Genomic DNA, 27,561 nt, shown 5'->3' with positions numbered 1-27,561 from the left:
ACTTCGCCTACGATTCTACTTGGACAGATCAAAAACTTTCAGAAAAACTGAGCAACTGTTTGTAGCTTATGCTGCAGGATCACAAGGCAAGCCCATCTCAAAGCCAGACTATTTCAAAATGGATAGGACACTGCATTCACTTCTGCTATTCACAACATGGCAAATCAGTGCCTAAGGGCATTAGGCCACATTCTACCAGAGCAGCAGCCACTTCAGCAGCCTTTCTCAGAGGAGTACCAATCAAAGACATTTTAGAGGCTGCAACATGGAGTTCAGTGCACACTTTCACCAAGCACTACCACTTGCCACTCTACTCTAAATCCAGAGCAGGCTTTGCCACTGCAGTTCTGCAGGGCCTGGTAACCTCTCCTAATCCTGTTTAGGCCCAGCCACCCAACCTCAGCTTTGGGATTCAACCCAAGTGTAATGACTGCAACAGTGAAACACGAACGTAGTACAGTTGTGTACCTACCATAAATGTAGATGTTAGTGTATTCACTGTTTCAGTCCAGGTTACCCACTCACCATCCCCCTTTTCTTTGCTGGGACTTTTCTGTACTTCTCTATTCTGTACAACCTATGTGGTGTATTTGCTTGTAGATGAAGGAAATGTTTTACTACATGCATGCTTTTTGGCAAAATTTTTTTCAGCCTACCTATTTGGGGGCACGTGACATCTGGGGCATGAAAAACTGAAGAAAATGGCATTGGCTGCATCTTTTATACCCCTGGCACACTGACGTCAGGGAAGAAGCGACAGCAACCGACGCCGGACCTAGACTTTGAAATTCTGGCCGACTGTGGGTAGCTGCAGGTATCCTGCCTGCAGGATAACTCAAGTGTAATGACTGCAACAGTGAATACACTCCATCTACATTTATGGTAGGTACACAACTGTACTTTGTGAATGGACAGCTGTTATGTATGGTCATTTTCCCACTAGACATATGCCAAGATCTCTGGTTTAGCAGCTTAACTGAACTAGCCTCACTGAAAATACAACTGAGCACCTGAACTAGCCTCACTGAAAATACAACTGAGCACCTGGAAACAGTTACTGCACGATTTTGAGCTTTCTTGCTCATAAGTGCTCAGAGGAGGTCTGTAGCCACATCTGTTGCTACAAATTAAGTCTATATGTTGCCTTCCTGTTTGAGATTAATAAGTATCTAACTGTGTAACTTTTGTGAACAGAGTATAGATTAAGGTACTTAACTGGTTTTATAACATTGAAATTGAGGACATGACTTTACTGGCCACAATTTTTAATGTATTACATTAAACTTCTATGGCAACTTTGTGATTTGGAGGAAGAAAAAATTAATGTTGGACCAGCTTGATACTTGATAGGATGAAGCGTGATGCTGGGAAAGCAGCGTCACTTTTGCTGCTGGGTTATTTCTGCATTTGTTCAGTATGGATATAATAGGAGCAAATGGAGTAGTGAGTATGCTAGCAAAGATTACTGCATGTATTTTGCCCAAGGAGTGCAGAATGATCGCTGTTTATTAAGTGGCTGGCCATCTTCACTTTCCTGATATTTAAAGGAGAATATTTATGGATGATTGCCTTAAGTTCTCATCAGCATCTAGCTCCGTAATGCACTAGACCCTGTAATGTAGTGAACGTTTGGGAATCTTGCTCAGTTTGATCAGAAAACTGATCCCTTCTTAGTCAAGAGTTTAGGAATTTTGGGCAACAAGGCTTTCAAAAATCACCTTGCCTCGCCACTTAACTATTTCCTTCATATTTCAAGGCAGAAAAAGTAGACTTGCAGGACTGTCATTACCTTTTCATCCATTCTTGTGATTCTTCTGCATTACATACAAGTGTCCTCTCAGAAGTCTGTGGAGCCAGAGCAACTTTCTCACATTTACTTGCAGCCTTGAAAGGATTTCTGTGATGGCACCAACAGTTATGAGATGGTTTAAAGTTCAATGTCATGTGAAATTTCCAGTCAGAAACTCCAGATTCCTTGAATTTGGCTGAGGGAGACGCTTCAGATACAGTAGGTCCAAGACCTGCAGTTCCCCAGCTTATAGAATGCATGCAATACACACCTCTCAACTGAGCTGAACATCCTGTAAGATAGTTTCAGCCCAAAATAGGGTACCAGAAAATCCTGAGTGGCCCCTTTAAATCGTGGTTTATTTTTTTACTTTTGTTTGCACTCTGTCATGTTAGCAGACGACATGCAGCAGTGGTGTACCCCATAGCATTATCTTACAGTACCAGGTGTAATGACATCAGAGCTGCGATGGCTTCTAATTGACTGCAGAGTACGAGGAAGCAAGACTACGTACAGTGACGTTGTGTGTATTCTAGATGTAAAAAATAAATAAAAGGCACAAACACAACTGCTTGTTAATGCTATACATGGCATCTTAAGACAAAAGTTGCCCGACAAGGAGAAAAGTGTAGAGGCACTCCCAAGCTAAGACCTAGCATGAAGGAAGAGAAGAGGTAGCCAGCTAGGGACAAGTACTAGCATGAAGGAAGAGAAGAGGTAGCCAGCTAGGGACAAGTACAAGTTCACAGTCCTTTGAGTTGTAAGCAAGATGACTGTAACCCCCAGGGCAGCAGAACAGCTTGATTAGGGATAGTATCAGGTGTCCAATCGAGCCACTCTGGGCAAACCCAGATGCTCAAAAGGCTCCAGATATCCATCGCAGGGTTCTTACAGGTCAAAGCAATGGGGTGCCTCTACCTCCAAATCTGGAGGAAACAAAGCACAACCCTACAGTAAGCAGTCTCAATGACTTTCCTCTACCATCTCCAAGCACTTAAGTTTTGGCAGCCCCCTTGGGGGAAAAATTAGCACTTCATGCTCAAAATTGGAAGTTAATTACCCAGGACAAGTGGGTATTAAACATAGTATCCCAGGGGTACAGATTTCATTTCCATACTTTGCCAATCCCAAACGGATGGCCATATCTGCCACAAAACCAGTGGGCAGAGGCCCAGAAACAAGTCGTCCCCCATGGATATGGGGGCTATTCAGCCGGTACCTGAAAAGGAAAAAGGACAAGGATTTTATTCAAGACTTTTCCTGGTACCCAGAAAAGACGATTCATGGCATCCAGTACTGGACTTGTCGATCGTTCTTGGACATTCCAAAATTCAAAATGCTGACTTTACAACAGCTACTGCCTATGCTAGGCAAGAATGCTTGGTTAGTAACTCTAGACTTGAGGCATACCTGCATATCCCAATAAGGGAATCCTGCAGAAGATACCTCCGCTTCAAAGCAGGTTTTTTGCATTACCAATTCTCTGCACTGCCCTTTGGCTTATCTACTGCACCCAGGGTCTTGCCTGGCACCAGTAATTGCATTCTGCAGACAAAGAAACATTCAAATTTATCCTTATCTGGGTGATCTTGTTCAAGCAGAGGACAAGGACACTCTTCAACATCTGGCATTTGTAAAAAGGCTTCTAGCATGCCTAGGGTACACCATAAACGAAAATAAATCACAACTGGTACGCTCTCAAATTACATTCCTGGGTGCAAGCTTGACTACAACTGCCCAGATGGCTTACCTCACGCCAGGCAAAGGCAGTTGACAACATACTTCAAACAAATGGCAACAAAAAAACAGTTTTCTGCAAGACTAATTCTGCAGGCTTTGGGGGTTCATGGCATCCTACATTCTACTAATTCCATATGCGAGACTGCATATGAGGAAACTTCAGTGGTACCTAAAGTTTATGGAATCATTGTCACAGCCTGGAAACAATGATTCCTCTCATTCCCTGCCTACAACAGGAGTTTCTTTGGTGGGCAGAGACATGTCACCAAAACAAGGGACCGTCTTTCACTCTACCCCTGCCACCCAAACCCTAACTACAGACTCATCAGACTATTCTTGGGGGGCCCACCTGGCAAGGAGAGGCATTCAGGGCAAATGGAGCCCAAACCAAATGCATCTGCATATCCACCAGAAAAATGTTAGCTGTTCAGAATGCTCTGACGGCCTTCAAGGGCTTGCTTCATCCAGGACAACTACTGATAAAGATGGACAGCACCACAATTATGTGGTACATAAGCAGGGTGGTACACATTCCTACCCCCTTTGCAGACTAGCCATGGCCTTGTGGAACACGGCCTTGACTTAACCAAATACATCTTCAAGCTCCGTTCCTGCCAGGACAGCAAAATACTCTGGCAGACTACTTAAGAAATCTTATGGACCCGCATGAATGGAAACTGGATCCACAAATCTTCAGCATGTTAACACAGAAATGGGAGAGCCCAGATGTAGATCTATTTGCCTCTCCCCAAAAATGTCAGTTGGACAAATTCTGCACAAGAACTCATCTCAAAAAAGCATGGCACAAGAACTCATCACAAAAAAACATGGAAAGTGGATGCTTTACCCTTCAGCTGGAAAAACCTATCAGTCTATGCCTTTCCCCCTCTGCCTCTACTCTCCAAGGTCTTACTAAAAGACAGGAAAAACCAAAATGATCCTATTTGTTCTGGACTGGCCTCGCCAGCACTGGTACCCGCTTCTAAGGAATATGTCACACCTTCCTCAGTGGTACTTGCCTCAAACACCTCACCTACTGTCTCAGCAGAACTATTAAATTCTGTACACTCTGTTCCAAACTCTGAATCTTGCAGCATGGCTAATCAACTAATTATTCAAACCGCATCTCTCGGGAAACCTGTGATGGATGTCATTTTGGAAGCCAAATGGCCTAGTACTACAAAATCTTATGCTGATAAATGGAAGAGATTCTGTGCTTGGAACCAAGCACAAGGAATCGACACAGCGAAGCCCAATATTCCTCAGATTTTACAATACTTAACTGAGATGCTTGACAAGGGCCTATCTTTTTCTTCAATAAAAATCCATGCCTCTGCCATCTTGGCTCATTACAACACAGAGCCTCCCCTCTTTTCTCATCCACTGCTTAAACAGTATCTCAGAGGGGCCAAAAAATTAAGGTCTCCTTGGAGAGCACCAGCTCCTGCATGGGACCTCAGTTTTGTGCTGGAAAAACTCACCCTACCTCTTTTTGAACCAGCAGCTACTGCGGATATAAAATTTCTATCTTGGAAGACGGCTTTTCTTTTGGCAGTCACTTCAAGAAGGGTTTCAGAACTACAGGCTCTCTCATGGCAGTGGAGTTTTTCATTATTTTTTTACCTGGACAGGGTGGCCCTCAGGACCAATCCTTTTATGCCTAAGGTGTGGTATCCAGTGTGGCTCTTAACCAGACCATTCACCTGCCAACATTTTACCCAAATCTGCAGAACAAGGGGGAGCGGATTCTGCATTTATTGGATGTACACAGACAGCTAAGATTCTACTTGAACAGGACCAAATCTCTAAGAAAGTCTGAGCCAAATCTCTAAGAAAGTCTGAGCCAACTACTGGTAGCATTTGCTACAGGATCAGAGGGGGGAAGGCTATATCAAAGCCGACTATTTCTAAATGGATAAGCCACTGCATTCGTTTCTGCTATTTGCACCATGGTAAACTGATGCCCAAGGAGATCAGATCACATTCCACCAGGGCTGTCTCTACTTCAGCAGCTTTTCTCAGAGGGGTCCCAACCAAAGACATTCTATAAACTGCTACTTGGAGCTCTGTTCATACCCTCACAAAGCATTCTCATTTACCTCTCTTCTCTAAATCCAGGGCAGGCTTTGCCACTGCAGTCCTACAGGGCCGCTCCTAATGCTGTTTAGTTCCATCCTCCCATCCATAGCTTTGAGAGTCTACCCAAATGTAATGACTGCAACAGTGAAATATGAAGAACATAGTACAGTTGTGTACGCTTGCTATAAATGTAGGTGTTGGAGTGTATTCACTGTTGTAGTCCGGGTTACCCACCCGCCATCCCCCATTTTGTACCTTTTCTTTGCTTCAGTATATACTCAAAAGCCTTTGTGGTGTATTTGCTTTTAGTTGAAGGTAAAGTTTGTTTCTAAAAGTGCAGTTATATATATTTTTGCTCCCCATTTGGGGGGTACCTGACATCTGGGGCAAGAAAAACTGATGAAAATGGCGTTTGCTGCATGTTTTATACCCCTGACGACCTGACGTCATGGAAGAGGAGACAGCAACTGATGCAGGACCCAAGACTGTTATTCAGGCCGACTTAGGGCAACCTGCCAGCAGATTACCCAAATGTAACGACTGCAACAGTGAAAACACTCAACATCTACATTTATGTTAATTGCACACAACTGTACTTTCTCCACACGTGTTCCCTTCTGGGGATAACCATGAACTACAAAGTCTCAACTAGAACCAGTTCAGAATTTGGAATGCGTAAGAGCACTGCAACACAAATGATAGCTTCACTGGCTCTCAGGGGTTCAGTTTTTCTGACCTGAGATCTTAGTTTATCTGCAGTACCAAGATTTCAACCAGTTTGGTCCTTCAAGTACTAGGAGCAGTGTCAGCGGCAATAACACTAGTACCTTTAAGCCAGATTTTACATGAGGATTCTCCAGTGGATGCTAACAACACAATGTTTGACTCTTTAACAACCTGTCACATCTGATACAAATCACTCAGACAAGCAAGAGAAATCTCAAGTGATGGATTCAATCGGATCATGTTTTACAGTGCTGCCCGTTCGTTACCCCTCAGACCAAGGCCACAGTGACCACGGATGCTTCCCGACTGGGGTGGCATTTTGTGTGGAAAACAGTCCAAGGCACTTGTTCCCCAGAAGATGCCAGTTTGCATATCACTGCTCTAGAGATGAGCAGTGCTTTCGGTGTTACAGGCCCTTCAGAATGCTCTCCCTTCGCGAACAATTGGAATTCAAATGGACAATATTTCAGTAGTTTGGTAGATCAACAAACAAGGAGGGAACAGATCTTACCCCTTGTATCTAAGTGCTAAGACTGTGGCAATGGGTGATCTCATCCATCCACTTTCTCATAGCAGTGCACATTCCAGGGAATTCGTGTGATACCAGACAAGCTGAGCAGGTGCATTCTTCTACCTCACAAGTTATCTCACGACAAGGATGTGACAAATGATTTTTCATCGGTGAGACCAGCCTTCCTGCAACCCGTTTGCTTCTCCCCTAAACAACAAATGCAGCAACTACTATGCCCTAATCCCCTCGCAGGGGAAATCGTCCAGGGAATTTGTGTGATACCAGACAAGCTGAGCAGGTGCATTCTTCTACCTCACAAGTTCTCTCACAAGGATGTGACAAATGATTTTTCTTCAGTGAGGCCAGCCTTCCTGCAACCTGTTTGCTTCTCCCCTAAACAACAAATGCAGCAACTACTGTGCCCTAATCCACTCACAGGGGAAATCGCCAAGGGATGCTCTACTTCACTGTTGTCCCCCCTTGGTGTACTGTATGCCTATTCACCAATCCTTCTAATTCCAAAATTTAAAGAAAGATGCCATGTTGAAGAGTAAAGTCATCCTAATTGTACCTTACTGGCCTCAACAGATTTGGCTGCCTTCCTTTTGGCTTCACCCACTTCACCAACCGTGTATTCTTTTTCTGACTTCAGACCTCGCTTCTCACCTGACAGGCATGATCCATCCAGACATGTCAAACCTCAGGTTGATGGCCTGCTTTTCCAATTTTATTAATAGTCAGACAACCCATGCTCTCTTCCCTGATCTAACACATACTTTTATCTTCACACAAACCTTCAAACCTGTAAGCTCTCTTCCAGTAAATGGAAGAGGGTTGCGTACTGGGCACATCAGAATCTTGAACTCTTTTCTGGTCTGATTCATAACGTATTATAATTTTTGGCCTTACTTTTTAAAGAAGGAGCTAGTTCCTCAACTGAAGGTTCGGTTAGCATAAATTCCAAAATTTCACATTGGATTTGACGGTTTCACAGTGGCGCCTCATAAGTTGTGCAAAGCTGTTTTGCAAGGCACACTACTTTTAAGGCCTCCTTTTAAAGACTCTAATCCCCCATGGAACTTGAATTTGGTACTGCAGGCACATATACATTCCCCCTTTGAATCAGCAGCTTAGTGTGACTTGAATTATTTTACTGGGAAAACCATGTTTTTAGTAGCTATTGCATCTAGCAAATTTCAGAAATTCAAGCATTGTCTTCATGACTTCCAATTTTTTACAAGGATAGTTACATTACGAACCAGTGCATCCTTTTTTCCCAAGGTGGTGTCATAATCCAACATCAGTCAGTCCATTAATTTGCCAGTTTTCTTCCCCAATTTTACTAACAAGATTAATACATGCTACATTTACTGGTTGTGAGACAAAAACAAACCAGTTGTTTATATCCTTTACAGACTTGAAATTGGGAAAACTGGTTGCCAAAGTAACTGTAGCCAGATGGCTAACTGATAAGATCAGTCTGTCTTTTTAAAAAAAAAAAAAAATTGGGTGCGTTATTACCACCGCCAGTACAACCTCATTCAGCTAGATCCATGGCATCGTCTTCAGTTTTCCTTTCCAGAATATCCATGGACAACATATGTGCAGCAGCAGCTACTTGGGCCACTCCCCATACCTTTGTTAATCATTACAAATTGGATCTGGTCTCCAGAGGTAGAGCATCATTTAGTTCAGCTGTGCTCAGGATCATCCCTCCTAAGAGTCCACCCAGGATTTTAGGTAGCTGGGGACTTTGTCCCATTAGCTGAGAATAGAATGAAAATTCAGCTAAAGATGTTATGTACTTACCAAAACATTCCATCTGTGTTGTCCATTTTTCATTATTCATGAACTCCCTTCTGATAAACCCCCATCCTTTGCAAAATTCTGGAAGAATGAATGGTTAGGGGAAATCACTGTTCTTTCATGTATTGCGTTCCAGATGTAGTCTTTTCTGTTTTTGACTGCATTTGAGTTTTTCACCTTTTTCTTTGCACAACAAAAATTTCCTTTCTAATAAATTCAGCAAACAAGATCTGACGTACTTGGGGTTGGTACATTATGGGTAAGGGAGATGCTCCAGCTCATTTAGCACAAGCTTTGGCAATGGCTGATCTGGATCCAGGGGATGAGATCCAAACCCATTGGCTGAGGAAGAATGAAAATCGACAACACAGATTGGAATGTGATGGTAAATGCATAACTTTTTTTCAGTTCCAATGATGGTTCATTGCAGACTGCAAGGCATTCACATTTTTTTTTATGTTGCAGATTGTCCTTTTGTCAGATGTCAGGAGCCCTTAACATTGGATTTGATATTGTCTTTTCTGTCTGTTACTCAATGGATGGGTCTCTGATCCCACTATGGCCACTTCTAAGCTTTGGAACTCAGGCTCCTCCCCCACCCATAATACATGCAAGAAGAATGGGCTACCTCTGATCTCATGTGCCATCTGAAGAGCTGGAACGGATCTTGGTGATTTTAGGGGAGTTCTGGCTTTAATTGGCTTTTCTTATAGAGAATGTATTTCAAAAGATGAAAATATCTTAAATTCACTTATTTTACATGCGTGTATTTATTATCCCTCCCCCTTTGTCTTTTCTCACTTCTTTTGAGGCTCTCCAAGTTGTAGTAAAATATTTACATACATGTACACAATGATACAATATAAATAAATGTATGTGGATGTATCTATGTAATGTTTTCATTTACTTCATAGTTTTTTTTGGGATATCAGAATGTCGAATAAGGTATCTGGCTTTAAGAAATTTATTGCTTTTTCTCAAAAGTTTCCACATTCAAATGCGCATGACAAATGCATTTATTGCTTGGGGCCTTCTAATTTAGTGGTGGCATGCTTGATTTGTGAAGTCTTTGGTCAAAGAGACGTAGTGGAGAAGAGGAATAAACTTATTAAGGGTCTTCTATAGCCAACCCCAGGAGAAAAGCCCTACGCTTTAGAGAAGACTGGCTGCTGCTTCTTCCTCTTCCTCCACTGCCAAAAAAGCAGACTGAATGAAGGAAACAAAGGAGTCCAAAAAACACAGATCAAAAACTTCAAAGAAGAGATCTCCAAATTGGATGTTGTATTCAGTTGTAGCTCCTCCAGAGAAGATCTCTCAAGCGTCAGATCTAGTGCTGTTTTTGGTCCGATAATTATCGTATCTGTAAAGCTATCTAATTATTTCACCGAAATTTCTGGTGACTACCACTGACTGATCTGAAAGGAAGGTCTCTTCCCTTCTATTCTTAGTAGCTCCTCCTCAGATCGGAGCCCTTGGATCTGCCCCTGGCCTGGGGTAGGTCTGCACCAGAGACAGTTGCATTCTCTTCCTCGACCCAGACAAGTTCTCCAAGTCTGCTGTGATACAGTCTGACAGTCTTACAGGGTGGTATTGGATCCGCGATCTTCGTATCCTTTCCTTCGGCGCATCAGCACTTGATAGTTAGGTTCCGGCATCAACCTTGGATTCAAGCTGAACTGCTTCCATGGTTGAGCCACCTTCAGGAGTCTCTGCTGCTGCAGCAGCTGGGTACCCCGGATCCATCTTGAGCTTGTGTCTGAGACTTTCGAGTGTTGACCATCTCCACCTAGTGAGAGATCTGCCCTATCGGAACTGGATCCAATCCATCTCTAGAGGATTTCTCAGGGTCTGAAATCTGCTGTTTCTGTATCATTGGGGCAATCAGTTTCTGAAAGCTTTGAGCTTGTTTGCAGTCTCTCATACTCTCCCTCTTTCATTGCCTTTCTGTTTTGAGTCATCTCCTGAGCCTTCACAACTCAAGTTCACCTGAAACCAGTGTAAGAGGCGGCACTTGGATTCCCTAGAGAAATTGCTGACTACTAATTATTTTGATGGAGAAGGTTCCACTAGATCCCACCCGTTCAGGATATCTCATTTGAATAGATCCTCTAACTTTTAGGCAGAAAGGGGGCTGGTCTTCCCAAGATCAAGTAACCTTAATTCTTCTGGACAATGAAGTGTTTGGTTCTGGCCCATTTACTACTTGGGTGGGCCTTCCACCAATGAGGTGATGGACCTGATCTCTTCCCAGGCATGGAAAGAACCAGACAGTCTGAACCCTATCCCCAGGAAGCCTGATAAGTTTTCTTTGGTAGCTTCTAAAGATGGACTTCTCTGGAGTGAGGGTCCCATAGCAGATTCGATGGTATTGTCAGCAGTCTGTAAGAAGAAGCTTGGGGAAGAGAGCTCCTCTGTCCATCCACGTAACAGGGAGTTGCATGCATTGGACAGAGTTTGGAAATGTCTGTACATCTCATCTACATTTTTAGTGAGAGCATTGAATTACATAGCGTGCGTTACTTGTTTTCAGAGAAATGTGACAAAGGAAATCTGTTTGTCTCAGGACCTTGTCTGCAGATCAAAAGAAAGCAATTGCTTCACAGTTGGCTCCCCTCCAATAACTTTCCGATGCCTCTGTGCGCCTTGTTTGTAATGATAGTGTGCTTCTAAATCAGCTGGTACAGGCATTTACTTCAGGAGGCATGCCTGGATGTGGCTTTACGATTTTGGAGAAAATTTCAGAACTTCCTTCAACTCCCCTTATGATGGATCAGCCTTGTTTGGCCACATATTCAAAAAAGCCATCTCCAGGAGCAAGACTGATGGCAAATCTCTTTTTGCTGTAGGGATCAAATTCTCTATCCAAAGGACCTTTTATCTGCCTCCAGATTTCTGGAAAAGAATATGGTTTTGGAAGCATTTTTGTCTGACACTTTAGGAGAAAGAGCCCCCAGAGGCAGAGGGAGAAATCCTCTCATAATGGATATTTCCCAGGAGGCAGAAGTGGCTTGAAAAACGAAGGCTTTGGGAGTCCTTCCTCAGAGAAGACTTTCCATGCTCAGGAATGTTTGCCTTCTCTGGAGGTGGCGCTTGTCCTTGCACCCAACAACCTGGATCCTCGGCTCCCATCTGTCTTGGGTGAGCAGCTTTGTAACCAGAGGCTATTTCATACCTTTTCACATTCCCTTGCCTCTTCAGAAAAGAATTCTTGATGTTCCTCCCTCAAATGGAAGTAGCCACGTCAGAAATAGTTTCTAAGAAATTGAGTCATCCAAGAGGTCCCTCCAAACCAGAGAGGAGCATGAATTTATTCAGGAATCTTTTGTGCCAAAGAAAAAACTGAACCAAAGGCTAATCTTGGACCTAAGCTGATTAACAACTCATTCCCTCAATACAACTCATTCCCTCAATACAGCTGTTTTGAATGTGTACCTTTCGACTCCCATTGGGTGTGGTGTGAGTCTTTAAAAAGAAATGAAGTTATCACCTTTACAGTTCTAATAAATATGCATTGATAGAGGTCAAATATCAATACAGTTGTCTGCCATCATGTGTGCTTAAAGATAAAATATTCTTGATACCTCTTATGTAGCATGGCTTTGGAGTTGATGCAAATATGAACAAGCAATATGTAATGCTTAGAGGTGCAGTAGAAGGTAACTGCAGAAACACCTGGAGGCGCACTCGCTGTAATGAGTACACATAAAATTATTTTACAGATGGTCACAGTACAATCCATTTTTCCTTGCTGAGGGAAAGGCAACTGGATGTGCTTGATAGATCTTCAGGATGAATACCATATAAAGATAGACAGGTGCTCCAGGAAGTGTCATTGTTTCCAGCTGGGAGCTTATTTCCAATTCAGAGAAATGCCCTTTGGACTCTCCACAGCTCTCTGTTGGTTCACCAATTGCATGGCAGTGGTGGCTGCTAATCTAAGTGCAAATATTCCAAGTTTTCTCATACCTAGACAACTGGCCCATCACCGTACCTACCAGGTATCTACTAATTCAAGAATGGGATTCCTAGCTTTGCCTCTCCACAGAACTGGGGAATTAATGAATTTAAAGAAGTTCATGTTGCAACTAATTCAGTCTCTGGAGTTCATCAGGCCAACTTTGGACACAAGAACCCAGGTAGCGAGGCTTCTCCTTAAAGATTTTACATCTCTTCAACAACCCTAGAACTTTTAGCCTACCATAAGCCACCATCAGGTCAATTATTTGCCTTCAAGGCTCCATGGCAGCTTCAGTCACTTTAGTGCCACTTGCCAGATTCAACATGCATGTTCTTCAGTGGACCCTGGCAGTTTAATGGCCAATTAACCTGTATCCTTTCTAGTGAGTCTAGCAAACATTTGCAGAACCCACATATAGTGATGGCTAGAATCTCCACATGTCCCATGGGGATGTCCATTCATTCTACCTATCACCCAAGCTGTAGACCTCGACTCTTCCCAACTTGGGGGTGGGGGCATTATCTGGCAAAGGCAATCCAAGATGTGGTGTCAGACAAGAGGCAAGTATTTACTCCAGTGTATTGGAGATGAGAAGTCGTCCTAGCAATGCAGGCTTTTCAGGACCATCTTCCCCCTGTAGTATTATTTCTATCCAAAGTGACATGGCAGTCATTTGGTACATCAACAAATGATGAGGAACCAGATATCTTTAGTCAAGAAGCCTTGAGTGTGGCAGTAGGTGATTTTATCTTCTTGCCACTTTCTAATCGTAATGCCTATCCTGGGGAAAGGTGGACAGGTTTAGCAGATCTCTGCGGTTTCTTCGAGTGGTCCCTTAATTTGTAAACAGTGTGAATTTTCTATAGTTGTTCCAACCTTGTTGCGATCTCTACCTCCCTCCCACAACACCAAATGCAAGAAGTTCTTCTGTGTAGTTCCCTATTGGGGGGGGCACCATAGGATGCTGTAATGCACCCTTTGCCATGGGACTCCTTTTTACTCCTTTCCCTAATGCCCTAATTCTAAAGTTCCTACAGAAAGCATCAGCGATTAAAGATCACGCTAATTCTCAGCCCCTTATTGACCTCCAAGTGTGGCTTCCCTTCCTCTGACTTCCTGTAATTCATCCTCCTCTGGTACAGGGCTCCGACCCCGATTTTTACTTTCTCAGCCACTTGGGTTACTGGAACATTAAATCACTCAAATTTAATCACATAGTTTGTCCAATTCCAGTGATGGTTGTGAAAGTCCATGTTGTCTTCCCCAGTTGTCCACATAATTGTACTTCTCCCAGAAACTTTCCACTAGGAAGGCTTCATAAAAGTAAATGGAAAATGTTTTCTGTTTGGGCTGTGGAAAAAGGCCCTCTTCCACCTGTCTTAGACTTCCTTGCATATCTCCTTCAACGTGGTGCCCTCTATTCCATTATTAAAGTGCAATTGGTTGCAATTTCCTTCCACATAGGAGAAAGTCACACCCCCATAGCTTCACTTATATTGCTCAAGGTCCTGTTCGAGGTGCAGTTTTACTTTGACGGCCTTTTACTGACCCAGTTCCCCATAGGATATAACTGTTTTGCAGACCCTGACTGGTCCTCTGTTAGAACCTGCTGCTGAAGATGACCTGAAGTTTTTATCCTGGAAAAACTTTTCTGGTGTTTATTGCTTCTGCCAGAAGGATTTCTGAGCCACACTCCTTTTCCTCAAAACCTTCATAAGTGATTTTTTCATAGGTCAATAGTGTCTTGTGAGAACCAGTGCTTTTCTCCCAAAGGTGGCTTCTAAATCCTCCATTAATCAGTCCATAAATCTTTCATTTTTTTCCTAGATTTCTCAAACAGAGGTGAAATGCTCTGCATTTACTTAACTTTCATCTGACAAAAACCCTTTAGAAAATCTGATCAGTTGTGTCCTCCCTCTTTCCCCAAAAGCTCATTCTGCCAGATCAGTGGCTTTATCTACAGCCTTTTCTCCGGTGTTCCAGTTGATGACATAGGTACTTACAGCTACCTGGTCCAAGGTGTATACCTTTTATATCTCATTACAAATTGGATATCCAATCCTTGTCTAGGGCGTCCTTTGTTTCAGCTATGCTCCAGAATATCCTTCATGAGGTCTCTCTAGTATGAAAGTAGCTGGGGACTCTGTCCCATCCTTTGAGGAACAGATGGGAAAAAACATTTGATGTGTGTTTATGTATTGCCATAATGATAAATCTGTCTTGTCTATTTCCATCGTTATCTTAGTAGAATTAGTTTGTTTACAGTGTATTCTTTGAGGTAGATCTAGCTAATCTCGCCCACGCTCTGTCTGGCGTGCACAGTCTTTTGGCAGTTTTCACCTGGACCTTTGGTCCTTCAGTAGAACTGCTCAGGTACTCAAATTCCTTTGGTGACCAGGAAGCATGTCCTTCCAATGTGGACCATATCCTCACTTGTACCTCTGTGGCAGTCTTATTACTGAAATGCACACCTATAGGTCATAGCTTGATAGCTTGTGCGTCATTTTAAGGCTAGTCAATTTTTTGGTACTTGAAATTGACCTATCCTGCTTGTTAGATAAGCAAAGCCAATCATTTATAATTCTGTGTTATTCCTTGTGAGAATAACTGGGATCATACCATACATAATTGGAGAGGAACCCATTCATGGGATAAAGCATTTAGGAACTGCTTCTGTCCATTAGTAGTACTGGTGGGCAGTTCTGGACTAAATTTTTTTGCCCATCCATTGATCAAGCTTCTATTTGAGTGTGGACAAGGATGAGCACTGTTTTACATGGATGTGATGCCTGTTCCAGAGCACTGGTATCCTCCGCGAGGTATACCTGTGACTCCAAACTCTTCTGTTTATGTTGCAGAAGAGGTTTAGTTCTCTGGACCAAGTATTCATGCCATTTGATTTTGACTGTGTGGTAGGTTTATCGCTACTGGGTCAGAGGATGCCTTGTATTCCAGACACTGTTGTAACCTCTTGGCAGTTTGTAGGATGCAGAGTATAGTGAAAGGGTATTGTCTGTCCATGTAGTACATTTAAGCTTTGTCTTTTAATACTTTATCTCTGTAGGCATTCCCATTGTTACACGTCATGATAGGTATATGCCAAAGGGGACATTTTTATAACGTTGGACCAGTGAGGGCTGAGTAAAGAGGAGAAATGACATTTCTAGGTATAGGCACAGTTCCTTTTGTTATATAGAAGAACTTTTCATGATGTGTACACATTTTCGTTGAACATTTGGGTTAACTCTTGGGGGGGGTGTAGTCATTGTGGTAGTTACTCGGAGTAGACTGCCAAAAAATGGATACTGTATTCATTTGGGAAGTATTTAGTTTCAGTCCATGACTGTGGCACCAGATATTTGTTTGGGTGAAGCCTTGTTGCAGGATTGGCAAGTCATTTGGGGATTCAGTGACTGCTCCTAGCTTGCAAAAAAATGTAGTCAGCTAGAACCTTTGGTATTTTTTATTTTCGAGAAGTATATGCTGTCGTCATGGTAAGTACATAAATGATATTTATTGCTTGTGGGCTTTCCTTTGTCTGTCATGTTGCTGTAGATGTCGAAGGGCTCATTTTAACTTCCTCTTCAAGATTTTTGGTGTTTGCATTTTCTTTTCTTTGCCTAAAGTCACACAGGATGAAACCTTGTTCAAGTCTTTATTGATATTAAAACTGCGATGTGTGTGTGTTCATTCATTGGTTATTTTTCTTCCCCTATGTAGTGATTAAAGACTTTCAAGAGTATATAGAACCAGACGAAGGTACTCCAGGATCTCCACAAAGACGAGGACCTCCAGTGTCTGGACAAGATGATGAAAATGTCATCTTACCGCTTGGAGAAAATGTTCTTACACATAATTTGGGTGTTCCTGTACTTGTAGTTTGCACAAAGGTGAGACTTTGTCCAGAATGTATTTGTATCTGGTAGCGCATTAAGGTTCTGATAAATTTAACTGAGGGGTTAGCCAGAGGTGTGGACTTCTTCCTCATACCTTTGCATGTGCCCTTGTATAATTACTCAAACTCCCTTGCACTAAAAGTAACAGTCCTGACATAACTTGTTTCATCTGACAGCAGCTGTTTACTTAATACAAGTTTAGACTAAAACTGCATATCCTGCCTTAGTTCTGCTTGATAATGCCTGCAAACAGTAAGATCGGTGGTAGTCAGTGGTAGAGTGGTAGATTCAGTAGTATAAAAGGTAGACTAGTGGTGCTGGTGGTGGGTATAAATTTTGCTTCATTAATGCTATTAGAGTACAAGAGTTCACATTTTAGCAATAGCAAGAATTTACAAATGTTTCAGCATGGCACAAAAACTGGAAGTAGAACATTTCTTTGAGGGGGGAGTAAGGGGGATCAAGTATACCTGTTTTGATCTCAGGACTTCCAAAACTGTGGCTGTTTTGGTGATTTATGCTTTGATAAACTTTCTACAGCCAGACCTATAGTGGGCTTCGTACAAAGTGCGAAAGTAGGTATAACTCTCAAACTTCCATGTCCAAAATGAGGAACACTAGCCTTCATAATGTGTTGCAATAAAGCAAAATGTGGAACACATACTAATGACTTACTAACAGCTTTAACTAGGAAGGTCATATGATGGTTAAAATATGCTGGTTTTACTTATTTGTATCATCTTTTAATGAATTAATATGGTTCATTCTATTTACAATGTATTTCACTTAAAAAAAAAATTCTTAACGCTGAATGTGTGACGGTCTTTCAATGTGGAACTTTGAGGGAACTCTGAGGAACATGAACGTTTTAAGACCCCAAATGAAGTGCGCTCTTTGTAATGAGGTACACTTGATGGGTATGAAAGTAGGTACTGTTAATACATACAGTTCAGTGCATTTTAAAAATAGCAAATTCCAAAACTCACTTAACTACCTTTTTAGAGAGGGTGATAGGAAAGCTCCTTTATTTAGCCCTAGCATGGGTGGTTGCTCCCCGTAACATCCTGCATTTACGCATGCATTTATAAGAGTGCATGTACTCATCTGTATATAGCTGTGTGTTCTTGGGGGCGGGGTGTATGCTGCATCTTTTAGTTTGTATGTATTCCCTATAGTTACAGTTGAAATTCCAAGGACTGACTAACCTTCATGAAAGCAGAACTACATCAGGCACTCCTTGAAATGAGGCTGGCTCAGTGATATGGTGGTGAGTCTGCCAGCACTGATTGTAACCTTGCTTTTTGGAGCTGCTGAAGTGGAAGAACTTTTTCTAATAAGAGGAGAAAATGAGCAGTATGCCAATTTGTTTTTGTCTGGAAGTAAGTTTGGAGATGTCTGTAGAGATTTCTGTGTCCACTTGTAGCAGCATATCTTAATAGAGTTGTTAGAAACTGCCCCAAGGATATCAAAACAACTGAAAGAACAACCTCCTCCTTCCAGACCAAAGGACTCTTGCATAAGTTGACTGATTCTGACAGCCGTCCAACCAAATCTTTATGCTGTTCAGTGTGATAGTAAAGTGGGAATGTTTCATCCTAAGTCAACCATTGGGTTTGGTAGACTCTGGGAATTCACAGACCATTCAAGGCCAATCATGGGAGGTCAAGAAAAAATACTGATCTGGAAGTAGTTAACTTAATTTGGTCTGCAACCTGTGGGATACGGATCAGACCTCGGATCCGAGCCAGCAACTTTACAAAGCTTAGATATGAGCTCCTAGCTCCTCCCCTTACCCATAATCCCCTGCCAACCCTGACTGACCTCAGATCTAGTTTGCCGCGCTTCTGGTCAGCAGCTAGGTTTTGAGCTCCTGCTTCGTAGGGTCTTCGTAGAGTTTGTGAGAAGTTTAAAACCTTTTTTCTATTACTTTTCAGTGTACGAGTGTGTTGTGGTTAGGTTTCCCTTTGGTTAAATCCTTGTTAAATCTTTTTAAATTTACCCTCCCTCCCCTTCGCTGGTACATAGTTCTGTGTGTGGTATGTTTGGGGCCTAACGAGTGTGTTTTCTTTAGAATGTCTGAGGCCCCAAAACCAATCTTTTCTAAGTGCACAGAGTGTGGCCATAAGCTCTCCCCGGCGGATGGCCACACTCGGTGCGTCCGGTGCCTTGGGGTTGAACACCTTTCCTCTGGATGCACTATCTGTGTGGTGTTCAACCCGAGGGCACTGAAGGGACTGGAGGTCTAAGCTGATCTTGGTGGGACTATTGCCCCCGGATTCGGCTTCGGCCTCCAGTGCTTCTGTGGCCTCCTCCCAGGCTTTGGTGGCGGCCACTCCTGCCGCTCTCCCTCCGGCCGGGACTCAATCTCCCGCTTCAGCGCCGGAGGCGAGGGAGGCCAGGAAAGAAAAACGGAGGGAGAAGCACCATAAGCGGCGGGCCGAGGCCTCCGCTTTGGCCCCTCGGCTAAGCGGGCTTCTCCCTCCACGGCTTCCAGGTCTCCTCCTTCTCTGCTCCGGTCTCCATGCTTCTCACCGGGACCCGAGGAGGAGGATACCCGATCTCAGTCGAGTTCATCGAGGCGGCACTCCCGGCCAGCCTCTGTGGCCTCATTGAGATCAACGCGTAGCCTTTCTGAAGCTGATTTGGACCGTGTGATGCGAAGGTTCGTCCAGGCCCAAATGCAGATGGGAGTGCTCCTGCCTCCCCCTTCCGGGGGGGAGCTCAACACCCTTCTTTGCCACGATAGCTCCTTCTCTGACCCGCTTCCCGGGTTGGGAGCATTCTGAGTCGGGCAGCGTTGGGGCCGGGGGTGGGTAGGCGCTGACAGCATCTGGTACTTCGGCTCCGACTCTTCCTTCGAGTTTACCGGATCCGTCCTTGTCTGATCCGAGCTGTCGAAGCCATGGCCTGAGCTTCGGATCCGAGGGGTTTAGTGTACCTTCGGCTCTGTCCAGGTCGGAGCACACTGGCCCTTCGGATCCGATGGTCTCAGCGCTGGCTCCGATCAATCCATCGGATCCGAGTGAGGGTCGGCTCTCTGATCCTAGAGAGAGTGGCTCTCCCTCGGCCTTCGATGTGGAGGAGAGGGCTCTATTGAGTGCATCCAGGCCCCTGCTCCCCGCTACAGTTCCATCCCACACTCCCTCTCGTTTGGGTAGGGCTTCTGTCGCCCGGCCACAGGGACAGCCTGCTTGGACGTCTCAGGTCGTTCCCCTGGAACAAGACATTGCTGGTGAGTTGTCCTCGACAGTCCCCCCGAGGATGTTCTTCACAAGCGGAAGTGTAAGAGGAGGCACGTGGACTCCCGCGAGTCCTTGACAGAAGACACGGATTTGGATGAGGGGGAAGGCTCCCCAAGGTCACCCTTCGAGGATGTCTCCTTCGGAGACATCATGGAAATGCTTAGGATAAGCGGGGGGTGGTCTGCCCCCAAGGCTTTCTTGGATGAATCCATGTTCCTGGAGGTGTTCGAAGCAGGCCCATCTACCTCTTGGGTGTCCCCTCTGGCCGACCCCTTAGTGGACCTTATCACCACTAGGGTGTGGAAGGAGCCGGACACTGTGGAGCCAGTCCCCAAATGTCCTGACAATTTCCTAAGCCCCCCGGCAGAGAAATCCCAAGGGACCCTCTCGTAGATGCCATGTTGGTGGCGGCAGCCACCAAGAGAGAGTTGGCCCAAGAGAGTCCCTCAGTCCATCCCCCGAGCAAGGAGTCTCGCTTGATGGACCGTCTCGGGAAGCAGGTCTTTAGTTCAGCGACCTTCTCTGTAAGGTCCCTGAACTACATGGCACATGTGGTTCGACTGCAGCGAGACCTTATCAAAGAGTATGCTGCATCGCCCCCGGAGTCCATGTCTGGAGAGGACAAACAGTTGTACTCCACTCGCATGGCCACTCTTAGGTCTATATCCAACACCTCTATGCGGCTTTTATCCCATGCTACAGAGGGATCTGCTAGAGCCAGCAGAGCAGGCCTAGTTATGAGGCGCCAGGCCTGGCTCCGACATTGTGATTTTGTGGAACCCTTCAAGGTGTCCTTTGTGAATGCCCCCTTCGATGGTTCTGCCCTATTTGGCAAGACAGTTCGCGAGACTTTGGTCCAGAGCGAAAAGGATGGGAAGACGTCTGCCGTCTGAGTCTGCTTCTCTGCTCCCCAGAGGTCCTTCTCCAAGAACCAAAAGGGACAGAAGAAGATGTGGTTCCAAAAGTCGCAACAATCCCAGTTCGCTCCGGACTCCCAGTCTTTCCACGGCAGAGGACAGGGTGGACACCGCCCTAGAAGCAGAGAGGGCCCGAGAAACTTTGCGTCCAGAGAAGCATTCTCTGATTGGCCCACGCAGCAACCCTGAGGGGTTGCCTGACTGCTCCACTCTGGAGGCAGTCGTGGGGCGCGTCTTGAGGCACCTGGCTGCTTGGGAGGCCATTACAACAGACCGCTGGGTGCTTCGTATTCTATCCAGAGGATACAGAATTCCCTTTTCCTACATTCCCGACACCCCAGGACACCTACCCGATGTTCCTCCCAATCAGAGGGAGGCAGCAGCTGCGGAAATTCGGCTGCTTTTAGAAAAAGGAGCCATTCAGCACGTCCCCCCAGGCCAGTCTGGATCGGGTTTACTACTCCAGGTTCTTTTTGGTGCCAAACAAGACGGGTGACCTAAGGCCCATCCTCTATCTTTCCCTACTAAATCTGTCAGTAACCAAAGAAAAGTTCTGGATGGTCACTCTTCAATCTATTCTCCCCCTTTTGTGGGAGAACGACTGGATGTGCTCCATAGACCTCAAGGACGAGTACTACCACATATTGATGCACGAACGGTCCAGGAGCTTTCTCCACTTCCAGCTGGGAGCCAGTCATTATCAATTCAAGGTCCTCCCCTTTGGTCTCACCTCAGGGTGTTCACCAAGGTATTAGCAGTGATAGCTGCCCACCTGAGACTCCAAGGAATGCAGGTCTTCCTGTAACTGGACGACTGGCTCCTCACCGCCCCGACAAGGCATCTACTATGCTTAGCCAGGGACTACTTTCTCAACCTTGCTCCGCAACTAGGGATCACTATAAACTCGGACAAGTCCTCTCTCACCCCGACTCATGTGATAGATTTTATTGGGGCCAGACTGGACACCAACAGACAACTAGTCTTCTTAACTCCCGACCGGTTGCACACTTTGAGGGCACATGTGCGGGCCATCTTTCAATCTTCAAAACCTCCGGCGGGATTGGTTCTGAGGGCCCTGGGGTCCATGGCAGCCGCTATAAACCTTCTTCCCATGGTGCGTCTGAACATGAGGATTTTACAGTGGACTCTCAAAGTCCAATGGTCCCTTCATCAACATCCCTTGAGTCACCCCATTTCTCTCAGCAGGGCCTGCAAGAGGGCTCTCGTTTGGTGGCTTCAATCGCCGGACCTCCGGGCAGGATGCCCCTTTGCCACGGCCCCCCCTCTCACCACGGTGACCACGGACGCCTCTCGTCTTGGTTGGGGGGGGCATTATTCGAGCAGGACAGTCCAAGGCACGTGGAACGATTCGGAGACCTTATTGCACATAAATGTTCAAGAGATGAGGGCAGTGCTCTTGTTGCAAGCACGTCGTTGCAACCACTTGTAGCTAGGATTCCGGTATCTCTTCTCCAGTTAAAACTATCCTAGTAGCAGAGCATAAGCCCTCTACTAGGCAGGTCTATGGTAGTAAATGGAAGCGTTTCTCTATCTGGGCAGAACGCCATAATTTGGACCCTTTTACAGCCCCCTTGCCTGCGGTGCTGGACTTTCAGGTCTTTTTAATGATGGAGCTAGCTGTTCTACGGTTAAGGTTCTGTTAGCAGCTATCTCTCATTACCATGTAGGTACTGAAATGGGCCCTTTGATTACTACAAAATTGTGCAAAACGTTCCTAAAGGGCACCTTTCTTCTTAGACGTCCAATAAAGGAAGCGGTACCCCCATGGGATTTGACCTTGGTATTACAAGCCCTGACAGCCCCTCCCTTCGAACTGGCATCCTCAGTAGACCTCAAATATTTGTCTTGGAAAACAACCTTTCTTGTGGCTATTACTTCAACCAGGAGAGTATCTGAATTGCAAGCTCTTTCTGTGAAACCCCCATACTTAGCCTTTCACAAGGATAGGGTTTACCTCAGGACCAATCCCTCCTTCCTCCCGAAGGTTGTTTCTGAATCTAATATTAACCAATCTATCAATTTGATGGTCTTCTTTCCTAACTATCTGAACAAAGCGGAGTACAGACTACATTCTTTGGACGTGCACAGACAACTTAGATTTTACATCCATAGGACATCTGGTCATAGACAATCCGACCAGTTGTTAGTCTCCTTTGCCAGATTTAATCTAGGTAAACCTGCCTCGAAGGTTTCCTTATCGAGATGGATTTCACAGTGTATCATTACAGCGTATCAAAATTCCGGCAGGCCCGCACCTCAAGGAGTTCGTGCCCATTCAACTAGGGCTATGGCTACATCTGCCGCCTTTAAATCCAGGGTTTCCTTGGATGATATCTGTTCAGCAGCCACTTGGGCCTCATCTCATACCTTCATCAATCATCATAAATTGGACATTACCTCCAGAGGGAGAACTTCTTTTGGCTCCGCAGTGCTCCAGAATATCCTTCCATGAAGGCCACCCAAGGTTTAGTTAGCTGGGGAATCTGTCCCACAGGTTGCAGACCAAATGAAGTTAACTACTTCAGATTAAGAAGTTATGTACTCACCATAACGTTCCATCTGAGTAGGTAAACCTCATTTGTCTGCAACCACCCCCCTCCCCCCCCCCCCTGACCTTCAGATGTGTTTCATGTCATATAGTGATGTACCATTCTAATAATGTAGTTAGTTATCCATTATAGTGCTTGCGGGCAAACTTGATCTGAGGTCAGTCAGGGTTGGCAGGGGATTATGGGTAAGTGGAGGAGCTAGGAGCTCGGATCTAAGCTTTGTAAAGTTGCCGGCTCGGATCCGAGGTCGGATCCGTATCCCACAGGTTGTAGACAAATGAAGTTTACCTACTCAGATGGAACGTTATGGTGAATACATAACTTCTTATTCATGGATGGACACTTCTGATCTACACCACTTCTCTGCATGTTTGTTTTGCAAACCTAAAGAAAAATGCTGGAAGGTAAAACACCTTTTCAGACTGCCTAATTATCACATTAGCCTAATCTGCAATTACAAGTGACACTGTAGTAAATTAAATCAGTATGCAGTTTAATGTAGTGGCACACTGTATCCTTAGTATTTTGTACAATATATTAGAGGTTACACATGGAAAAAGAAAACTGATAATCTTTGAATCTTTGACTTCAGTATTAACCTAGCACCTAAAAAGAAATGAAGTTGTGCTGTCAATTGTAAATTTAAACTAGGAAAGAGACTAGAGCTGTCTCTGGAGTCGCATAGAAATTAGAAAAGTTCAGTTAAGGTTAATTACCTGTGAACTGAGGGAGGTGCTAGGAATTAAACATGTATTTAAGGGGGAAGGTAAAACATTTAAAGACGTTACTGGCAAAGCTTACTCAATCTGCCGTAGTGTGCTGTGAGGTTAGTTTGTTTTTCTTGGATTGTTTTTTTTTATAATTTGTATTGCTTCATTGCCTCCTCGTATTTTGTATATTGTGGTATATTTTCATTTAACTGTATTCTGCTTTCATATGCATATTTTAACTAGGAGAGCAACTAGAGCTGTCTTGAGTTGCACACATTTTTACCCACCCTGGTGCTGTTGTCTGTAAACTCTCTGTAGTTGCCTGCCTCTTAGGTTAGTTTGACCACATATTCCCTTTCCTTCTACTTTTGTCAGTAAGCACAAAGGTATTTTGTGAAGTCACTCCCCTTCAGCTTTTTAAATTTATTTGCCATCTCTTTGTATTCCATAGAGCCAGAATCCGAAGTGCCCACCCCCAACCAGTCTTTTTCTTTTAGAATTAGTGGTTGTTCATTGAGATTGCTAGAGTCAACTCCTCTTTCATGTTTAACTGATTAGTGCACACTGCAACTCTTAGGATAACAATTTTTCCCCATCTTAACTTTAAAATCTGCAACATTTAGTCCAAGGCTATTAGCTATTGAAGAGCACGCATTCTGACTTTCAGTAGGCATTTTGGGATTAGTGCTTCTGTTTTGTTCCTGGTGAGAGGAACAGAGTAGGAGTATTATTTCCTAGAGATTGCTGATCACCAGAAAACCTGTTAACTGCTTCATAGGTGCCATCTTGGAATTTTTGCTGCTGTTTCTCCTCTTGGTGAAAGAGGGAGCCGAGGGTATTGATTCCGGACTCTGATTAGGCAACAAGTCTGTGTGGGACCTTCCTGGTTGGTCTGGTGCTGTTCAGGGTATCCTCCAGGAAAAGGCTACAGCAAGCCTCTAGACTTCTGCATCATCTGGGACAAGGTTACTGATCAAAGAGTCTATGGCCTACTTATTTTGGGATTGGTGCTTTTGTTTTGCTTCTGATGAGAGAATAAGCAAAAGGCCATTGTATCCTTATATCCCTGCAGCTTGAAGCTATGGTGAGACCAGCGTTGGTGGTAGTAAGGTAGTCCCCAGTTAGATGAATCGGCACTATTCATCATTCTTAAACGCTCACTGCTGTAGAATCAATGCTTACTAGCTCACAATTAATACTGAACCCCAATAAAACAAAACTAATGATATTCTTAACCAATAAACCCTCACACCTACACACTCCTTTTCAAATCTGTTCCTCAAATAACACCAAGATTGAACCAGTGTCGCTCACCAAACTTCTAGGTGTCACAATTGATAACCTGAAAGTTGATAAACAACTGGCAACTGTCATTGAGGTTCACATTAAACTAAGCTCCCTTTATAGAGCCAAACCATGTCTTGCAGATTTTACCAGGCATTCTATTGCCAGGACACATTTCCTGTCTCCCCTTCTATATACCTCTGCCATCTTCACTAACCTGAAGAAAACCAAACTAACTAAACTTGATGCATGCTATAATAAAATTGCCAGATTTGCTAGGAACTCCCCACATAGAGCACACCACTGTATTGCACTACAACAACTTAACTGGGTGGAATTACTTAATCTCCTTATTTTCACATCTTAGAGTAGCCCACAGGATAGTATATAAACCTGCAAAATGTCCAGCTGTACAAACGTGTTTAAAAACCCAGTCCAACACAAGACAATTCGGATTTTCTGATATGCTCCTTCTGTAAGTAACAAAGACTAACAACTTCCATGGTGACTGTACTCCAGTAATATCTCCAGGATATGGAACATGATCCCCCAATCAAAATTAACCACTGCTGACCTCTAATTAAAACACTGCTTAAGTCCACCTTATCCAAATCATGGCTTTGCTACTGTCCAAATCCCAGATGAATAATAACACTATCCATATTTTTCTCCTAATTTCTAACAATTATTAATTTTTATATGAAATATTTGACTGATGCCTTATGCAATTTTGGACAAAACTGGCAACACTTGTTTTGCTCTTATACTATGTACTAATTGTGAATTTTTTCTTTGGATGTACAACATACAATGTATTTTAACCTGTGACTGTATTATCCTGTGTTTTCGGTGTTTTACTATAGTGATTATAAATGTCTGTATTTTGAACTTTCTATGGATTGAATGTATTTATATTTATTGATTGACATTTGTTGACCGGGAAAATCCACTGGGTCGGGAACCCATTTTCAGTGGCGGCCCAGAGAGAGAAGCTCCACACAAAAAACACAAGTACAAAAAAAGTAATACAGTAATAAAATAGAATACGATACAAATCCCCTAAATAGCTCCAGATATGCTATAAATACAAAATTAAAAATACATGCAACTTGGGTCTCCCCCACCCCCGGGGCTTCCACTGAAAATGGGTTGAGCAGCCAGGCAGACTATCCTGGTAAACAAAATAAATAAAAATAAATGAGGATCTACTTTACTAGTTTCCCATAAAGTGAATGACGGTGCCCTGTATAGACATGGGCATCTTGAGTTGACATTTTTCCTGTAAAAGGCACCCTTGAAATTTCACCAGTGCTTAGTTGCACACAGGGCAACTAGTTTGCAGTGACAAACACTGCCCCATACTCCAGACATTACTTTTATATTCTCACAGCATCTGTCTAATCAATAAAAAAAAGGCCTGCTGCCATACATAGAACTTTCTTACTAGCTTCACTGCCAGCTTGGTGGACATGGATCCTGAGGCAGTATAGAAGCTGCCTAATGTTTACTGGCAACCAGCTAATTCTCAAACTAATAAGGTATGTGAGAGTTGTATTTACACTGTCACTGGAGGCAAAATTCTCAAATATACTCAAGTCAATCCTGATGTCTGTAGTACACATGGCACCCATCACACACACAAAGCAGACACATTGACCTACCTGTGCTGAGGCACTTAAATGTACCTCTTTAAACACAAAGACCTTGTAGAGGAAGTGCACACAACAGATAACCTCAGCAGCCCCACATGCACTCTTTCAAAACACCCACATCTTATTGAACCTGTAATTCAAAGCCCATAAGGCAAGCCACAACACATGTTGTGGTCATTAGACAATCCATTGTGAGGGACACTGATGTCCCTTTGACAAGGCTGAGTAAGGAGGAAGTCATAGTCCAAGGGCCATGATCTGTCACTTCATGCACACTGTCAGGTCATTGGAACACAAGTACTAGTATGACTCGTGGTCCATGTGGGTGTAAAGGACCTGAGACTTGACCTCCATAGACTATATGAAGAGACACCACGGAGCTGTCCAACTCTCTGAAAGTGTCTCAGGCTAGTGTGTGCATAGCATTGGAGCATTTTATCTTCTCCACGGGTAATACTGCAATATGAACAGAAGAAGATTGACTTGAATAATTATTAGTTTCTGGTGTCATTCTAAGGGGGTGCAGTATTTCTCAGCATGGAAAGAGATGGTCAGCAGACCTTGCTGCTTTGCCAGGGATGGTCTGCTTCTCTTTGGAATATTAGCTAAAACATGGTGCCTTTTTTTTAGGCAGTGCCAAACTGAAAGTACTTCCAATATAGCAAACCAAAACCAAGAAAA

At 43.9% G+C, this 27,561-nt stretch overlaps 1 protein-coding gene across 1 annotated transcript in view; it reads left to right on the top strand.

The window, feature by feature from the left end:
- Positions 1-27,561, top strand: part of DYNC1LI2 (dynein cytoplasmic 1 light intermediate chain 2) — a 720,614-nt gene that overhangs the window by 160,130 nt on the left and 532,923 nt on the right. The window contains exon 5 of the mRNA XM_044081588.1: positions 16,330-16,499. Within this exon, the coding sequence (XP_043937523.1) occupies positions 16,330-16,499 (170 nt within the window). The remainder of the gene's footprint in view (positions 1-16,329; positions 16,500-27,561) is intronic.

This window comes from Protopterus annectens, chromosome 8.part1 (genome assembly GCF_019279795.1).
Source record: "Protopterus annectens isolate FY-2018-M chromosome 8.part1, PAN1.0, whole genome shotgun sequence".
NCBI classification, from domain to species: Eukaryota; Metazoa; Chordata; order Ceratodontiformes; family Protopteridae; genus Protopterus; species Protopterus annectens.
The sequence above is the reverse complement of the archived record's forward strand: the minus strand, read 5'-3'. Positions and strand labels throughout refer to the sequence as shown.